The sequence below is a fragment of the Equus przewalskii genome, chromosome 12 (assembly GCF_037783145.1).
Source record: "Equus przewalskii isolate Varuska chromosome 12, EquPr2, whole genome shotgun sequence".
NCBI classification, from domain to species: domain Eukaryota; kingdom Metazoa; phylum Chordata; class Mammalia; order Perissodactyla; family Equidae; genus Equus; species Equus przewalskii.
The window spans coordinates 16,265,198-16,284,289 of NC_091842.1; the positions used below are offsets into that span (position 1 = coordinate 16,265,198).

A 19,092-nucleotide genomic window follows, 5' to 3' on the forward strand; every position below is an offset into this window, starting at 1 on the left:
GCACACAAGAGAAGACAGCTGTCTGCAAACCAAGGAGAGAGGTCTCAGAGGAACCAACCTGCTGGCCCCTTGATCTCGGACTTCTAGCTCCCAGGACTGTGAGAAAATGAATTCTGTTGTTTATGCCACCCCGTCTGTGCTCCTTCGTTACAGCAGCCCCAGCTGACTAGTACATCCTGCTGAGGGAGACTGGCACAGGGGGTGATCAGGAGGGATTGACAGCCCTCCAGTGGCACCCACCTGCAGCCTGTAGAATAGGCTGACGGAGCAGCTGGAAGTAGGGGGCGGCTGCCATTTGAGCAAGTCCTTGGGGTGTATGAGACGCCCTTGGGCCCCTGTGGGGAGATGGAGGCATGTGCCTTCTTCCCTCAAGCCTACTGGGGAGGGGACACCTCAAGACCATGTGAAGATGCGTCCCTGGAACAGGGGATCCAGTGTACTGTTGTCTGACTATTGTTTTCACTATTTGATTCAATGTTATTATTTTTCTAATTATTTAATTGTAAGTACTAGAGCAACATTGTTTTATTTTTTCAATTGTGATGGAATTCACATACTATAACATTTGAAAGTGTGCAATTCAGTGGTTTTTAGTATATTCACAAAGATATGCAACCATCCCCATTACCGAATTTCAGCACAGTCCCGTCGTCTCAGGAAGGTGGAGCTCCCTTCTCCCCTCAGCCTCTGCTAAGCACTCATCTACTGTTGTCTCTAGGAACTTGCCTATTTTGGATATTTCATATAAATGTAATCATATAATATTTGCCCTTTTGTCTCTGGCTTATTTTACTCCGTGTGTTTTGAGGTTCGTCTGTGTCATAGCATATATTAATGCTTCATTCCTTTTGATGGCTGAATAATATTCTTTTGAGTGCATTTGCCACGTTTTGTTGATCCATTCATCCATTGGTGGACCTTTGGCTCTGGTGAATATGCTGCTATGAATATTTGGGTACAAGTATTTGTCTGAGTCTCCATTTTCCACTCTTTTGGGTCCCTACCTGAGAGTGCAATCCTGGGTCATATGGTAATGCTAGGTTTAACTTTTTGAGGAACTACTAAACCCAGCAATTTGTTTTAATGGGCCCCCCACGGTCTATCAACTCTGAATGATTCCCATTTTACAAATGAGGCACAGCTGAGGTTCAGAAACTTGCCTGAGGCCAAATAGCTCACAAAAGACCAGCCAGGACACGGACGGGGTCTGCCTTAGGCCAAAGCCTGTGCCTATAGTGCGACCCCCTGGCCCCACCGTTGCCATTGGGAACCTCTTTCTCTAGGGCTGGACTGGGCCTCCCCTGGTGCTGTGAACTCTGGGCTCCAGGGATCGCTCTGTGCACAGCCTGGACCTCTCTCTCCACATGACCCCTCCCTAAAGGACAGGGCAGGGTCCTTAGCTCTGGTCTCCCCCTCCCCATGGCAGAGCTTGGAGAAGCCCAGGGATTGTCCCATGGGAGCCCGTGTCCTGGCTGACTTGGGGTCCAGGAAGGGTGCTCGTGGTGTCTCACCGACAGCTGCTCTGCCCTGAGGCCACTGTCAGGCCCACTGCCCAGGAAAAAGCCTTGGCCCGTTCCCAGCCTGTCCGGAGTGCCCCACACACAGCTGCAGCCTTCCTACCTCCCAGCTCCCTTTGTGAGGGCACCAGCCACCCACCTGGCCCTTCAAGATCCATGGCCACAGGGCCCAAAGCCTGGAGCTGTTGAAAGCCCTGTGGAAATGAGATGAAAGGAAACTGCACTGCCCTGCAATGTCCAATAAAGGTAGTATTAATAAAAGTACCACTTCATTAACTGCTCAGTGTTCTCTTTGTAAACAGCTCATTCCTGTCGGACAACAATATTTAGATTTAATTTCTCTTGCTTTGCAAAAATTCGTGAACATGCATGGTGGTATTGAGAAGAAATCCTGACTTTCAAATATGTCCAGTAAGAATGATCTTTGGTGTTGGACATGGGTGCCTTTGAATGTGTTCAGTACATGGGGTGATGGGACCACCAGGAGTCTGAGTGCCCAGGGCCCTGGAAGGTCTAGACACATTCTGCCCGAGTCGGGGACACACCAGGGCCTGAGCGGCCCCATGACAGAGCTGCAGGGGACTCCGTTTCTCCGAGAGGGGGGAACAGGAGGCCTGGAAACCAGGGCGCCCATCAGCTCCAGACCGTCTCCAGAGCCTTGGCTGTTGGCAGAGGGCGGTTTTGGGGGGCCCTGACTCTGTCTGTTAGCATCTCTGCTTGCCTGCCCAAAGACTGAGGCTCAGGCCACGTACTTTTCAAATTTCGAGGTCAGGTCCACAAAGTTTCACAGAGTACCTGCTGGGTGCCTGGTTTTATGGTAGGCACTAGGGAATCGGAGCTCAAAGAGGGGGCACTTCAGGCATGATTTAGAGAGAGGGCCAAATGCAGCAGCAGAAGGTGCATGTCCACTGGCTGATTTCCATGGGGTGGGCAGAAGCCAGACTGCCTGGTGTGAGCAAGGGAACGACGGTGCATGGCTGCCGAGTCTGTGCTATTACAGAGAGAATACTGTGGCTGGAAGAACACAAGAGGTCACCAAGGGAAAGAAGAGATTCTCTGAAAGCATCCTGGAGGGAATTAGAAAGAACCTGGAGAGGAGAGCTCATCTCCTGCCACCAGGGGGCGATCTGCACCAGCCCATCCGAAAAATTTCAAAGGAGGTAGGTGGAGAAGCTTGATCAATGAAGGGAAGTTTTTCTATGTAGCTTTCCTTAAGCAGCAGAAGCCTATGTACAATGAATAAATCTGTGGGGTGGAGTCACCGGCTCAAATGTATAATACAGAGGGTTTATTATAGAAAAACTCTGCTCAGCTCTTGTCTCTTTTCAGAGATCCAGTGATCTCAAGATTAGGACCCTTAAAGTAGGTTTGTGGTGAAGCTGGGAAAAGGAAAGAAATTTAGGCTAACCCAGGAAGAGACCCTTAGGGCAGCAGACACGCAGACAGAACACCGCTTGCCTTCTCTGGTGAAATGTAAGGATCGAGATGCATTTTTTTGATTCCTAACAAAGTGGTGAACTGACATAGGCAGCTGCCTTCCTCCAACCCTTAGAGAAGTTGCAGAAGGAAGAAGGAAGTTTATAGATCCCAGAATCTAACATAAAAACAACAAGAGACACTCCGGGAGTCAAAGGGCGGTAGGGTCCTATGCGGGGGACAGCAGCCACTGAAACTAGATTGAGGCAGAGCTTTTTGCTTGTGTCCTTTCTCTCTCCCATGTTGCTGGGGCCTGTCACTCACCTCCCAGTAGCCACTGCAGGGCAGAAAAACAGCAGGACCAGCCATCCCATTATGACAACTGGAATGGCAACTCCTAAGATGGAGCGGGCAGGGCCACCATCAGTCTGTGGCCCTGAATGAACTTTTGGAGCAGAAACTCTCAAACTTATCTTCCATTGCTGACTTAGAACTCCTGAACAGTTTCGTGAGAGAGAAAGAAAATTCTATTGTGTTGTCTTCTATTACATGTTGGAGTCTATTTGTCACACAGCCAAGCCAACCCTGATAATATGACTCCAAGTCATTAATCACAATGAAGAATTCCTGTTTAACGAAGGGCTCATAGAGTTAACAGATGGGTGACAGATTGGAAAAAGATGTTTGTAGCATCCAAAACTGATGAGAGATTAACAGCTATTCTAGATAAGAATTTTGTATAAAGTGACCACCACTACCACCTCCCTTCAACTAGAAAGCCATTTGAGAAGTGGGAAGGATAAGAATTCACTGAGGTAGAAACCCAACTGGCTAATATGAAGATGAAGAGATGCTCAACATCGCTGGGTAATCAGAGAAATTCAAATTATAACGTGGATACAAGACACCCCTTATCCCAATCAGATTTGGCAAATTCAGAAGTGAAGATGAGGCAAGCGTTGTGAGGATGGATGAAGCGGACCTGCTGTGCATCCGTTGCTGGTGGCAGTCCGTCCTGGCGAAGCCCTTCGGGGAGCAACTGGCAGGATTTCATGGAATCAAGAAAGTGTAGACTCGTTGACCAGCAATACTGTTGTAACTGGACATGGGACTCTGACAAAGGAGACATATCGGCATTGTGAGCGGCGGCAGGGAGCTGGAGAGGACCGCCTGCCCCCGCCGGGGGATTCGGCCTGCGGTACGGAAGCTCTGCACTGAACTGAAAGCAGCATCGAGCTAAACATGACAAGAAACAGTGAGACACAACACCATGCCACTTACAGGAACTGAATACAACGACACGCGCGCGTGCATGGACACACATGGGCACACACACATGCACACACACATACCCAAGGATATATTAAACCCATCGGAATGGGCGTTTCTGGTGTGGGGCTGGAGGATGGGGGGAATAGGTGGGATAGGGTGGGAGGGCCCTGCGTGCGCATCACAGTGATTGAATACCATGAGTTAAGATTGGCTCAACTTTCTGCACCCAACAACCAACGGGGAAAAAAACCTGTTTTAGGGGAGTACTATCTGCAAGTCCTGACCCCCGTCACCTGGTCCTTTACTCCACGCTGACGAGTGAGCAGAGAGATCATTTCATCCTTCCAAGTTAGTGATTCAGTAGCGATTTCAACAATCAAGGCTTAATTAACTCCTATTTGGTTGAAGCCATCTTGGCGGTCGTGGCGTCTGCACACAGGACAATTCTGCTTGGCCTCCGGTGCTTCATTACAATTGTCAGTTTCCGACTCAACTGTTAACAGCCCCGAGTCAGAGTAGTCAGAGAAATCTTCAGGCCGCAGGGGGTTTATGGCTGGAATCAGTGTCCCTTGACCTCCAGAAAGACAGACACTTGGGGAGCAAGGATGTTTAAAGATGGCACAGAGAAGGGGATCCCACAGAGCAGGCAGTATTTGGAGGCAGTGAATAGCACTCATTTTAGGGGTGAATGTGACAAGCGTAGTCATCAGGTAGCCTCACAGCCAACTGTCTGCCTTTCCTGAGCAGATAATTGTCACTTGATGGGAAGTGGTTCTTTTCTCTTCTTGTCTTCCAAAGCTAAGCTAGGCCACTTGGCAAACTTTGCTTTCAGCCCGATACTGATTTCAAAAGGAGAATAACCCCAGTTGAAGAATTAGCCCAGGGGAAGGCAAGGAAGTGTTTACAGTTCAGGACAAGCTCAAGGACAGCAGGTCATCTGATATGAGTACAACACAGGGAGGTACTTGGAGACGAGCTTGTCAAATAGACTGGGGCCAGACTAGGCAGGATCTTGGGTTTTTTACTAGAGGTGGAGAGCCAAGCTATGGCCTCTCTTTGAGAGAACATCAACTTTAGCCAATAGATGTTTTGGCTTAACATCTGGAAGGACAACTGACCGCTCCAATCCTGGCTTCACTCTGCTCTCAGAGATTGCAAACAAGAATTCCAAGAAGGAAGCATGGCAGCTGTGTTTTCCCAAAATGGCTGCCACAGCATTTTCATCCCATACACTTTTCTTACAGCGTGACTTTGACATCTCTCCTATCAAAGCTTGAGGTCTATGTTTCCTCCTCTTGAATCCAGGTACTCTTGTGACTATGGCATAAGCGACACAATATAACTTCTGAGGAGAGGTCATAAAAGGTGGTACAATTTCTGCCTGGAACACTTGGGATGCTTGGTCCTAGCACCCAGCTGCCATGCTGTGAGGAAGCCCAAGCAAAGACAGGGAGAGGACACACATAGTTGTTTTGCCTGATAGCCCAACTGAGGTCCCAGCTGACAGCCAGCATCAAATGCTAGACCTGAGAGTGAACACTCTCTCGGGTGATCCCAGGCTTTCACCACCGGGTCACCCCCAGTCTTTGAGTCTTCCAGCTGAGACTCTACATCATGGAGCAGAGACAAGCCAGTCCTACTGTGCCCTGTCCGAGTTACCGACCCACAAAGTCTGGGAGCCTAATAAAATGGTTCTTATTTAATGTGAATAAATATGGAATTGATTGTTATGCAGGAAAAGATAACCAGAAGAGGAGGCTATGGGAATAGCATAGGAGAGACATAAAGAAGACAGAGATGCTCAAAGATTGTAAGGGCAGATCTGACTAATTGGAGATGGGGCTTGAAGATGAATGAATGACTGGCAAGATGATGTGCCATTGATTGAAATAAGAAACTTAGACTGAAGAGCAGAAGAGGTGATCCTTTTGGCTTTGAATATGTTGATTGGGAAGTGGTGGTGAGATAGTTCCATGGGCAGACTGGCAGGTTTGGGAAATGACATAGTCTGGAGCGTCTTCAGCCTATAGGTATCTTTAGAGCCCTGGGAGGGAGTAACTCACATGGGAGAGGGACATGAATGTTTGGAAGAAGAAAAGGGAATTCAGAACAGGTTTTTGGGGGGAGCACTAAAACCAAGGGAGCAGGGAGAAGAGACGGGGGATGGAAACCAAGAGAGGAGTCAACAGCGTCTGGGGTGCAGAGACAGGTGCGAGGGCGGGAGCAACAGGGAGAAGCAGGCCTTGGACCTGACAACAGGGAGCATCAATGTGGTTTCAAGTGATTTACCATCACCTCGAATTTAAATCATAAAAATGAATTTCTTGGGGAGAAAGGCTCTTTCCTTTCCGTCTGGCGGCAGCCATCAGGTAAGCCAAGATGGGCGCTTACAAGTACAACCAGGAGCTATGGAGGAAGAAGCAGTCGGATGTGATGCGATTTCTTCTCAGGGTGCGCTGCTGGCAGTACCGCCAGCTCTCGGCGCTGCACAGGGCGCCCCGCCCCACCCGGCCCGATAAGGCGCGCAGACTGGGATACAAGGCCAAGCAAGGTTATGTCATATATCGCATTCGTGTGCGCCGTGGTGACCGCAAACGCCCCGTTCCTGAGGGCGCGACCTACGGCAAGCCTGTGCATCATGGTGTTAACCAGCTCAAGTTTGCTCGAAGCCTTCAGTCTGTTGCCGAGGAACGAGCTGGACGCCACTGTGGGGCTCTGAGAGTTCTGAATTCTTACTGGGTTGGCAAAGATTCCACATACAAATTCTTTGAGGTGATCCTCATTGATCCATTCCATAAAGCTATTAGAAGAAATCCTGATACCCAGTGGATCACCAAACCAGTCCACAAGCACAGGGAAATGAGAGGACTGACATCTGCAGACCGCAAGAGCCATGGCCTTGGAAAGGGCCACAAGTTCCACCACACTATTGGTGGTTCCCGCAGTGCAGCTTGGAGAAGGCGCAATACTCTCCAGCTTCACCGTTACCGCTAATATAAGTAATGTTTGTAAAATTCTTACCTAATAAACAATTTAGGACAGTCATGTCTGCTTAAAAGTGTTCTTTAATTTGTCTGTTAAAACTAGTTGTCTGCAGTTTGTTTCATGAATGCATTGTCAAATTATGAAAGTTAAAGTGCAATAATGTTTGAAAACGATAAGTGACAGTGCATCTTGTTTCTAATAAGATAAATGCTTTCATCTTTGCTTTATCTTATTAGGGAGTTTATACGTCAGTGTTTAAAATGCTGTTTGGTATAATAAGTGTAAAATAAATTCTGTAACAGGGGTGCAGAAACTAGCCATGTAAATTTGTTGGTGCATGTGATGAAACCTACAGCTTTATTGGGGTGATGCAATGCTCTCCTGGATTACTCTCAACTGGCTGTTTTTGGAGTTTGGCAAAGACACATTTTTTTAAATGGATTTTGCTTGGAAATGTGAAGGATATCCTAATTATCATATGCAGAAAAATAAACTTGTCAAGGGTCCACAAAAAAAAAAAAAAAGAAAAAAAATGAATTTCTTGTGTTTACCATTGTTTACTACCAGCTAAATGCCAGAGACTGGACTAGATGTACTACGTGTGTTATTTTGCACTTTTGATTTTTCTAACATATTTTATTTTATTCTCATAACAGTCTTATGAAGCTGCGTGTTCTCACTGGTGAGGAATCAAAGGCCCTGAGTGACGCACATGTCAGTGGTGGAGCCAGGATTTGAATCCAGCTCTCCCTGCCACCAAAGCTCTCCTATTTCTCCCTTCTACTTGTGTCTCTCCTCTCCTTTCCCACACTTGCAGTCTCTGGCACACACGTATCACCCAGAATGCTGGGTACAAATGAGAATAAATGGATTTTGCCGTGTCATACAGTCCAAGAAAAGAGAAGCTCCTGCTTCACAACGTCCATGAGAGCAGTGATGGACTTTGGTTTTGGACGGTGGGTCTTGAGGTCCAGCCTATTGGCTTGTGGTCTTGCTTATGCTTAATGACTGGAGGGGAGGGAGCAGTAATCTGAGTGGTCCAGCTCATGGTTGTGCCAGGAAGGAGATGCAGATGGTGTGTCCCAGACTGTAACGTACAAAACCCTGAGGAGCAAGAACCCAGGAGCGGCTCACAGTCTGCCCTTCCCGCAGGGGCAGCAGAGAGGAGGCTGAGTAGCCAGCAGCCGAGCGAGAATCCTTTTTATTGTCTCTGCCGAGACTGGATGGGGCATGGCGTCTCGGGCAGTGATACCTATGCAGACTAGAATCAGGAACATGGACTAAAGAATGATCACATGTTCTGTACTTTACATGTATTAACATTTCTTTTAACAAAACAGTTTTAGTGTGACATAATTCACACGTCCAGTTAGAGTATACAGTTCAATGGTTTTCAGTACATGCACAGAGCTGTGCAGCCATCACCACTATCGAGTTCCAGAACATTTTCATCACTCCTAAAAGGATCTCATTACCCACTGGTAGTCATTTTCTTTCCCCCAAGCCTCTAGCAATGACTAGTCTACTTCTGTCCATATAGATTTGCATGTCTGGACATTTCATATAAATAGGATCATTCAGCATGTAGTACTTTGTGAATGGCTTCTTTCACTCAGCATCATGTTTTTGAGGTCCATCCACGTTGTAGCGTGCATCTGTACTCTAGTCTTTTTTATGTCTGAATAATAGTTGATGGATATGGCACATTTTGTTTATCCATTCATCCATTGATAGGCATTTGGGCTATTTCCACTTTTTGGCTATTACCCAAATAATGCTGCTATGAACATTTGTTTACAAGTTTTTGTGTGAACACTTGTTTTCGATTTTCTCAGGTATCTGCCTAGGAGTGAGATTTCTGGGTGATGTTATAACTCTATGGTTAACCGTGTGAGGAGCTGCTGGACTATTTTCCAGAGCAACTGACCGTTTAACATCCCCTCTAACGACGCGTGAGGGTTCTAGTTTCCCCATGTCTTCGCCAACACTTGCTATCGTTTGTCTTTTTATTAGAACCATCCTAGTGGATGTGAAGTGGTATCTCGTGGTTTTGATTTGCATTTCTCTAACGACTAATGAGGTTCAGCATCTTTTCATGTCATTATTGTCCATTTGCATATCTTCTTTCGAGAAACGTCTATTCAGAACTTTTGTCCATTTTTAAATTAGGTTAATTGTCTTTGTTATTGTTGAGTTGTAAAGGTTTTTTAAATCTATACTGGATGCGAGTCCCTTATCCGATATCTGACTTGCAATTATTTCCTCCCATCCTGAGGGTTGTCTTTACACTTTACACTAGACGGTATTTTAAAAAATTTCTAAAGAACAAATAATTTTAATTTTCCTGAAGTCTAATTTCTCTATTTTTTCTCTTGTCACTGTGCTTTTGGTGTTACATCTCAGAAGGCTTTGCCTAATGCAAGGTAATGAAGATGTCTTCCACAGGCTTCTAAGAGTTTTATAGTTTTCACTCTGAAGTCAGCTCTTGCTTGTGGAGATCTAGTTGTCTCAGTTGCATTAACGCTTTTAATCCTCACATCCCCGTATGATAGAGGGTATTATTATCCCTACTGTACAGAAGGGGTAAACTGAGCTGCAGAGTGGTTAAATAACTTGCTCGAGGACAGCTAGTCGGTGGCAGAGACTGGATTTGAGTCAGAGGGTTTGGATCGGAAGCCCATGTTATACGTCTTTGCAACACGCCTCTTTAAGTGTGGGGACCAGTGGGCAGGAGTGGAAGATCCTCTGCATCACCTGAGGACTGTAGAAGTGATGGCTGCAGCTCCATCACTTGAGGCTCGGAGTTCCAGGACAGCCAGGCTCCCTGCAGCAACGGGAGCGAGAACTGGCTGCAGCCTGACCACTGGGCCCTAGGTGTGGGCACGGGTGTCCGTCAGGAAGGTCTTTGGCCAGTTCTGTCCATGGCTGAGGGGATGAGGGGATGAAGTGGCTGTAGCAGGGTTTGGGTTGGTGAGAAGGCCCAGGGCTCCAAGGAACACCCCTAAATGTGGGGTCTTCAGAAAGAGTACTCTCCCCTGTGACAGGGTGCTGGCATTAAGGGGAACAGATGAGGAGCAAAGTCCATTTAGAGTGATGGGAGAAGTCAAATAAATGCACCTGTGAGTCAGGGGACAAAGACCTGGACTGTGGCCTGGGCAGGGAAGGGCTGGGCCCAGGCAGAGGTTCTTGGCTCACCCTCTCTGGCTTTGCTGTCCCCATCAGGCTGCTTCAGAACCATTGCCAGGAGGCAGGAGAAGGATGAATTGTCCAGGTCAACCTCAGGTATACCTGCAATGGCCGTGTCAGGCTCCCTCCCTTTGTGATCAATAACCTTCCAAGAAGCCACTGCCTGCCTGTGGGCTAGAAGCTGACAGAAGGCCCCTCCCCCAGTGAGGTGGCTCCTGGCTGTGGCTTCGTGCCCCAGGGCAGCCAGGCCAGTGTGGGAGCATGCTCACCTGTGAGGGCAGTTGGCTTTCATCCTTGATACTCCCTTAGAGACCAGCCAGACTCTTCCATTCACGAAGGTGATGGCAGCGGGTGCTGGAAGCCTCACCCCTCCTGGAGAGGGTCAAATGCTGAGACTTCCCTAGAATGTTCTGCCCTGGGCACCTGCTCTACCACGTACCAGCTTTGTGACCCTCTTTATGCCTCAGTTCAATTTCCTCATCTGCAAAATGGGGAAAATAATAGCATATACCGGATAGAGTTGCTGTTTGGATTAAGTTATGAATGCACGTGAGGTGCTGGATGCAGTGCTCGACATGGGGTATGTGTTCAATACGTGATAGCTGTTATTATTTCTGTTGTAATTTATCCTAATAGACTTCCTATTCCAGGCATGAAGGGGCCTGAAGACGGCCAGTTCAGCTTTCCTGCCATTAGCCTCAGAGCTCACCGCCCGCCCGTGTCCCTGGAGTGCCAGGCAATCTATCCTTCCACAGCCAAATGGTTTTGCTGTTTCCAAATTCGTCCGTAGGGTTTCTTCACAGATGAGTTCCTGGACCCATCTCGCTTCATTCATGAAACACCAGACTGGAGCTGCCCAGGAAGTTCCACAGGCTCGAGGCCTGAGCAGGATGGCTGTGGAAGTTGGTGACGTGAACTTTCAGGTGTCACAGCCCAGCCTAGTGAACGGATCACTCTCGCTGTCCCATATCTGTGGCTCTGACAAGACAGGAGAATTTTATATGAAGATGAGTCGTCCAGTCCTCAAGACGTGCACAAAACAGCCTGTTGGCTCCCTGGAGATCTCCAAACACCCCTGTCCCACCCAGCCAGGCCCATCGAGGCTCCCTCACAGACCAGCGCTGGGCCCGCTCCCTGCAGGCCTTCTCAGAGGTGTTCCAATGAGACCGTGCACTTTAAAATTTTCACCCGTGTGCAGTTGGTTTTACTAAACACATGTTATTCATTTCTAGTTTTCTTGCATTGTCATCAGGGAAAAGAGCCTGCACCATTGTTTTTGAAATTGTATTGACATTATCGTTGAGAAACCACCATGTCACCTGGGTCATCCCCCACAAATTCTTCCCAACTGTGATGGCTGCCTGTCACCCTTCTCTCTCTCAGTCCCTCTAGGAGGTCATGTAGCAAGTGAGAAGTGGGGTAGGCACGAAGATGGCTGAGGGGGAGGCAGGACCCAGCTTTCTAGTTGGAAACTCTGGGTGCAAATCCTGGGTCTGCCATGGCTGGCTGTGTGATGCTGGGCACTTTTCTCCACTCTCTGACCCGACTTCTCTCCATCTGTCTAATGAGGATGATTAGACAACCTGGACTTCAGCAGTCTCTTAGTGCTTCATGCAAGAATAGGACACAGGGCTGGCATGGCCTCTGGCACATAGCTGCCAGGTAACTGGATGCTGCTGTTAGTTTTTAAAAAGAAATAAGAAAAAACAACATCGAGGAAAACCTGTGGTTCCTCAATAAGTTAAACAGACTTGCCATATGACCCAGCAACTGCTCTCCTGCATACAGACCCAAAGAATTGAAAACAGATGTTCAAACAAAATCTTATGTGGAATATTATTTGGCCATAAAAAGCAGGGAAGTAATGACACATGCTACAAAGTGGATATACCTTGAAAATATTTTGCTAAGTAAAAGAAACCAGACACAAAAGACCACTTGTAGTATGATTGCATTTATATGAAATGTCCAGAATAAGCAAATCTACAGAGACAGAAAGTAGATTAGTGGTCGTGAGGGCAGGGGAGGGAGAATACAGTGATGGTTAAATGGGTATGGGGTTTTCTTTTGGAGTGAGGGAAATGTTCTGGAGCTAGATAATGGTGATGGCTGCACAGCATTGTGAATATACTGTTACTATAGGCAAATTTTATCTTATGTTTATTTTACCACAATTAGAAAAACAACTGAAGAACAGGAGGCGGCTGACCACTGCTGTCCTACTTCTCAGAGCTGTCTGCTCTCTGCTACCTCTGGGCCCGCCTCAGGCTGCGGGGAAGGGCAGGGGTTGAAGCTTGCGGAAAAGCAGATGTAGGGGCTCAGAACGGTTCCCTTCAGAGCACTGTTCTCTCAGGGATCCGCCCCTGCCCCTCCATTCTGGCCTCATGCCCCCCAGCCTCCTCCTCTCAGTGCCTCAGGGAGTGACGGAGACACCTCCTTGGGGACAGTCTCTGCAGCAGCCCCTGGTTTCAGGCATAAGAGCACTTCCTCTTTGTTTTGGTGGCCTGGACTCTGAACGCCACGGTTCTGACAGAGAGGGGGCAGGCAGCTGGGCCTGCGCAGAAAGCTGCTGAGGCTGTTTGGGAGCAGGCTGGGAAGGCAGAGGTAGAACGTGGAGGCAGCAGGAGGTGGCCTCTGGGGGGTTTGCTGATTCCCGGACGAGGCACAAATCTGCTTTTTGACCCAACAGGAGGACAAATGGAGTTCTGGGCCCTCAATCCAAGTCTTTTTTTACCTGTCAGATTTGGTGAGTAACTCAGTGGACCATGACCCCTGCCTCCCCACTCCAAACATGCATCTCAGGTGCGTGTGGAGCCTTTGAGGGAAAAGGGCTGAAAGGGGAGAAGCTTGGGAGAAGCGTCCTGGTCCGTAGGAACAGCCCTGACTCCGGGAGACACACTGTCACGTCCATGTGGCTCCAGGCTGCGCCAGAGCACTGTCATCTTTGAAGCCGCTGCTGCAGGTTGTTGTTTCTCTTCTTTGAAGTCCCGCTAGGACCACACCCGTGTAAAGGAACTCCTAGCACGAGTAACACCACTGACTTCACAAGCTTTCTGAGAACTTTCTATCCTAACACTGGCTAGAATGACTACTACCGAGCGGAGAGATGGCGTGGGCACTACTGCCCCCCGGTCCAGCCCAGGCAGACTGCTGAGGCCCAGGGCACCCCCCGTAGCCCTCCTGCTTCCCTTCCTTCCTCCATTGAGAGCTGGCTCCTCTCACATCAGCCACCTGAGACCTCCCTTGGCGTACACCCCTGGCCCTCTCTGTCCTCTGCTCTTCTTTGCTCTCGTATTTCTAAACTGTACTTCAAAGCTTCCTGCTTCACGAGATAAATATCATTTTAATGGTGTTCTCCTCTAGACTTCCTCTTGTTTGTTATCTTCGTCTTGCTCCTCTGCATTCAGAAGACGACCCACCGTTAGGACAGTCACAACCAGAGTGACCCAAAGGGGCCATGTCCTTGGTTTGAGGAGATCTTTCTTCATCCATTCATTCATTCATCAAGTCCCCGTCATGTGCGGGCACCCCGCCAGGCTCTGGGCTTCAAGGACCAAGACAAATTAGCTGCCACTGTCAGGGCTCAGGCTCTAGTAAATAAAATTCTTAGTGAAATAATAATGATAAAATTGATCAATGTCATCTATGTGCCTGGCATTGTGCCAAGCGCTTTATGGTCATTCACTTAATCCTCCAACAACCCTCAGCCATTTGCACTCCTTTTAGTCCCCATTTTATAGAGGAGGAAACTGAGGTTCAGAGCCCTGCAGTAACGTTCCTGAGCTCACACAGGTGGTAAGCAGTGGAGTCAGAGCTCGAACACCGGCAGTCTGCTCGTGATCTGAACCAGTGTGTGAGACCACGCCCCACACGGACATTTCTAGTCCTCTCCAGTGGACACTGGCCAAACAGAACCTCAGGGTCTCAACCTCGCAGCCCTCCCCTTTCAGACAGTATTTGGGGACATCTGCCGACATTCCTTCAAGAACGCCTCAACTGTTGTTCCCTCTAGCGTTCACCAGGTCTTCCCAAGAGGCTTTCTGATATGCCCATGGGGTGAAGACACATAGAGGGGTCTCTGAGAAAAAGCGAAATTACTCCTTCACACTCAACACCTTGCAGCAACCTCAGTTTTGTTTTCATGTAATCTTGTAATCTTGGAAGATGTGCATTGATTTGATAAAGTTGGAAAAGCACTCTGAAACAATTTGATGCAAACCCAAACAACCTGGGGCTTCCAACCATTGGGGAAGCTGCCGTACCTTCTATGTTATGACTGTCTCCTGGATGTCTACACTCAGATCCTGTAATGAGGATGGTGACCTACACTCTTGGGAATTTAGCCACAAAATGTGTTTTATCCGACCAGGAGTCCAACAGCTCTAGGCTTTCGGCTTGGTTGGACACTGCCAGCTGGTGTCCCGTAGACAATCTCCCCAGTGATCTGAAACACTTGGGAATCCTTAGCTATAAGACCACACGTGCTAACTCCTGCTGCCTCTGAGTCCCAGGGATTTTACACGTGGAAGTGCCTTGCAAAGTAGGCTGTTGGTGGCTCAGAGGGATTTTGGAAATCATTATTCACATCACACAGCTGCATTTGCTTTTCATTAACCATCGTTTTCACCTTTCAAAGCCCAAAACTAGCCTTGAGATGTGAGAACACCGGTAGAAAGTGAGGGGAGACAAACTAAAGCATAAAGGTATTTCAGGCAGGGTTAGGGTTGTTTTGGGCAACATTCCTTGCTGTGTCATCCAAAGCACTCAGAATGCCTGGGTCAAACTTTTTTTTTGACTCTAAAATGGGAGATTTAGACTATATCTAAACTTATTATTTTCTTTTTTGGTGAAATAGCACCCCATGGTTCTTTTATGATTACACAGGTTTGGGAGATTCTGGATATATTTGAGGCTTATACTGAGCGGTCATAAAATCTGGTGTCTTAGACCACCCCTGAAGAGCTGTGGTGGGATCCCGTGATGCGGTCATCCCATGCTGTGGTCATTAATAGAAACTGCATTTGAGGAGCTTTCCAGTGAAGTTGCTCCAGGTTAGTGCTTCTCAAACTTTAAGGTGCATATGAATCTCTTGGAGATGTTGTTAAAAATGCAGATTCTGAGTGTATAGCTCTGGGGCGGGGTCTGGGATTCTGCATTTCTAACAAACTTCCAGGTGTTGCTGATGCTGCTGCTTCTCAGATCACACTTTGAGTAGCAAGACTATAGAGGAATTGCTTGTGCTAGAAAATGAAAAGCATCGTTCTGTATTGTGAAAATTATACTGTGTGTGTGCTGAGGTTGGGATTGGCCAAAATGTTAAAGAGACCAATTACTCTGATTGAATTACATTCAAGATTACACACTTGGGGAGGAGATGCAGTGCCAGTAGGAAACCCAGGTGGAGAACAAAGAAGGCTTCTCAGCTGATGTCTGTCTGTCCAGGTCTGTGCACACCTGAACCAACCTGACCCTTCCTAGGAACTGGCATACTGGTGGAAATAGCAGGACTTCACAGGGCGCCAGCCTCATGAGGAAGGGCAGACAACCTGGGGAATGGCATGTCCCCACTGTCACACTCAGCTGTATTCCCGTTATGACTTTGGGTAATTCTGTCACTCCCACCCCATCCCTAACTGAGACTGTGCTTTGCTGTTTTGCCTTCAACATCAACTTACGGAATCATTGATCCTGCACTCGATGTCCTCTCTCTCAAACTATCCATCACTTAGGCATTTGTCAGGGACAGAAATGAGGCTGGCTGGATGCCGGACACACTGACGTTACTGGAAAACTACGCTTGTTGATTTTTTAAAAAAATTCTGTTTGTATTTTTAGTTGCATCTAACCTAAACGTTGCTGAGATGGACTCTCTGGCATCTTTTAATAAATAAGTAAGCATTGATAAATTAACTAATTCCAAAGGTATTTATTGAATACCTTACTATGTGCTAGGCACTTTGCCATGTGCTAGAAACAGAACAAAGCAGACATGGCCCTTGAAGTTTGTCATCTGATGCAAGAGGCAGACAAGAAAGGAGCACTCACACATGTGAACACAGGATTATAATTCTGCTAGGTGCTGTGGAGGAAAAGGACAGGGAGTCTCACCATGTCGGGGAGGGAGGCCTGGTTAATGAAGGCCCCAGGTTAAAGGGATATAAACTGGGTCCATGGGGCAGGGTGAGGATTGGCCAGGGAGCTTGAGCCCTGCCGTTATTGCTTCAGCCACTGTTATGGACTGAACTGAGTACCCCCAAAATTCATAGATTGAAGCCATAACTTTCAATGTGACTGTATTTTGAAATAGGGCCTTTAAAGAGGTAATTGAGGTTAAATGAAGTCATAGGAGGGGCCCTGATCCAAAGGGACTGGTGTCCTTGCAAGAAGAGGAAGAGACACTGGGGGTTACATGCACAGAGGAAAGGCTGTGTGAGGACAGCAAGAAGGCAGCTGCCTGCAAGTGAAGGAGAGAGGCCTCAGGAAAAACCAACCCTGCCGACACGTTCATCTTGGACTTCCAGCCTCCAGAACTGTGAGCAAATCAATGTCTGCTTTTTAAAACCTCTGTCTGTGGTCCTTTTTTATGGCAGCCTGAGCAGACCAATAGAGCCACTCACAACTTTGGGGAATTAGAGCCATGGAAGTTTCTCAGGGCAAAACGGGTTTGGTCAGAAGTGGCTTCTCAGCTGGCAGCTTCACTGTAAACCCCCAAACTTGTGCATCCGCTGCATTCACATGGATGGTCCACATTAGGAAACAGTTTAGAAAGAGGTTTGTTTTGTTTTGTTTTGTCTTAAGAAAAGACTTCATGGAATGGGGGAGAGGGTTCTAGAAATCCTGAGAATCCCAGGTTCCTCAGAAGCAAAACTCTTGGCCAGGTGACCCTGAACAAGTCTCTTAAACTCTGGGTGCTCCTTTCATTTCCTAGACGTGAATTTAAAGCCAGTTCGACATTATGGTTCAAGTGATTAACTTCCTTATCAAACCAAGGTTTCTTCTTCTCTTTATGCAAATAATGCAGTGGGCATCTGATGTCCATGTCTATCCAGCATCATGTCCCCTCTTCTGGTAAGAGCCCCTGCTTTTCTTCGGGGACTCACCCGCAGACTCTTCTTTGGGTGGTCCTGACCGCATCCTTCAGGGCCAGATGGGCGTCTTACATTGATGCTCAGCTTGATGAGCCTCACTAATGCATTGTGATATAATAAGAAATATATATTTTGGTGTTCATCCCCAGCTCCTGGCCAGAGCTCCTAAAACCCTTGTACTTTCCTAAGTGATAAGAGCCATAGGAGCATCTTTTGTTATATTTGGTTTTTGTCCTTGCTCCTGGAGATAAAGGTGAAAGGAGAGTCTTTTGTTATTCATAGGAAGCCCCTTTCAACCACACCAGAGTTTATCTCAATGAGGTGACTTTTGAAAAGTCCTTAAGGATGGGGGGCTGATTGCCAGAGGAACCAACCATGTGATTAGAGGGTTAGAACCTTCAGCCAGACCCCCAACCTCTGGGTAAGGGAGGGGGCTGGGGATTGACTTCGTCACCAATGATCTAATCAATCATGCCTACCTAGTAAAGCCTCCATAAAACCCTAACTGAAGGGGTTTGGAGAGCTTCTGGATTGAGGAACAAGAACTCAGGGTGGCACGCCCCAACGCCACAGGGACAGAAACTGCTGCACTGGGGAGCCGTCTGGACCTCACCCTCTGTATCTCTTCATCTGACTGCTCATTTGTGTCCTTTTAAATATCCTTTTTAATAAATTGATAATAGCAAATAAACTGTTTGCCTGGGCTATGTGAGCAACTCTAGCAAATTATCAAAGCTGAGGAAGGAGTCCTGGAATCTCCAACTTATTGCCGGTTGGTCAAAAGTACAAATGGCTGGGACTTGCGATTGGTGTCTGAAGTAGGGGCAGTCTTGTGGGACTGAGCCCTTAACCTGTGGGGTTCTGTGCTAACACTGGGCAGTTTGTGTCAGAATTGCATTAAATTGTAGGACACCCTGTTGGCGTCCACCAAGAACTGGAGAATTGCTTGGTGTAGAAAAATCCACATCTCTAGTGTCAGAAGTGTGAGTAGAGTAGAGGACAATAGTTGTCCTTTAGGGTGTTGAGAGCTGATGTGGCCTTGCACTATGGCAACAGCTCCACTAGAGATCACTAGATACCTGTTTAGACATGTGGTTCTAAACACTGCTACTAAGTAGCTGTAGAACTTAGAAAAGTCACTTCAATGGCTTAGAAACGGAGCACTAAAGAAGTGGAACATATGAGCATGGAGGTATGGCTAAAAAAATAAATAAAGGAAGATACTTTGCACCTGGAAGCTGTGGTTTTCATGCTTTAGTTGGTCAGAATCACCTGGACGGCTTGTTAAAACACAGATGGCTAGGCCTCACCCCCAGAGTTGCTGACTCAGTAGATCTGGGTTGGGACCCGAAAATTGGCATTTCTATCAAGTTCTCAGGTGATGCTGAGGCTGCTGGTCCTGGGGCCACACTTTGAGAACCACTGTGCTGGCCTTGGTCCACAGGCATCCTTGATCTCCACTGAGACGGCCACGGGCCCAGGATGGAGAGGGAACTGTGGAGAGCTCTTCCTGCCCACGGTGATGTGAAGGGGGAAGTCCCGTGCCATTGAGAAGAGCAACCTCACTATCCGGGGCAAGATCAGAGAAGCTGACGGGGCTAGTGAACATCCCTGGCCCTCCCTTTTCT

At 47.7% G+C, this 19,092-nt stretch overlaps 1 protein-coding gene across 1 annotated transcript; it reads left to right on the top strand.

The window, feature by feature from the left end:
- Positions 1 to 4,545: 4,545 nt before the first annotated feature.
- On the top strand, positions 4,546 to 7,250 carry LOC139074734 (large ribosomal subunit protein eL15-like). Its single transcript, XM_070566479.1, has one exon. The coding sequence runs from the start codon at positions 6,585 to 6,587 to the stop codon at positions 7,197 to 7,199; it is 615 nt and encodes a 204-aa protein (XP_070422580.1). The 5' UTR covers positions 4,546 to 6,584; the 3' UTR covers positions 7,200 to 7,250.
- The last annotated feature ends 11,842 nt before the right edge of the window (positions 7,251 to 19,092 follow it).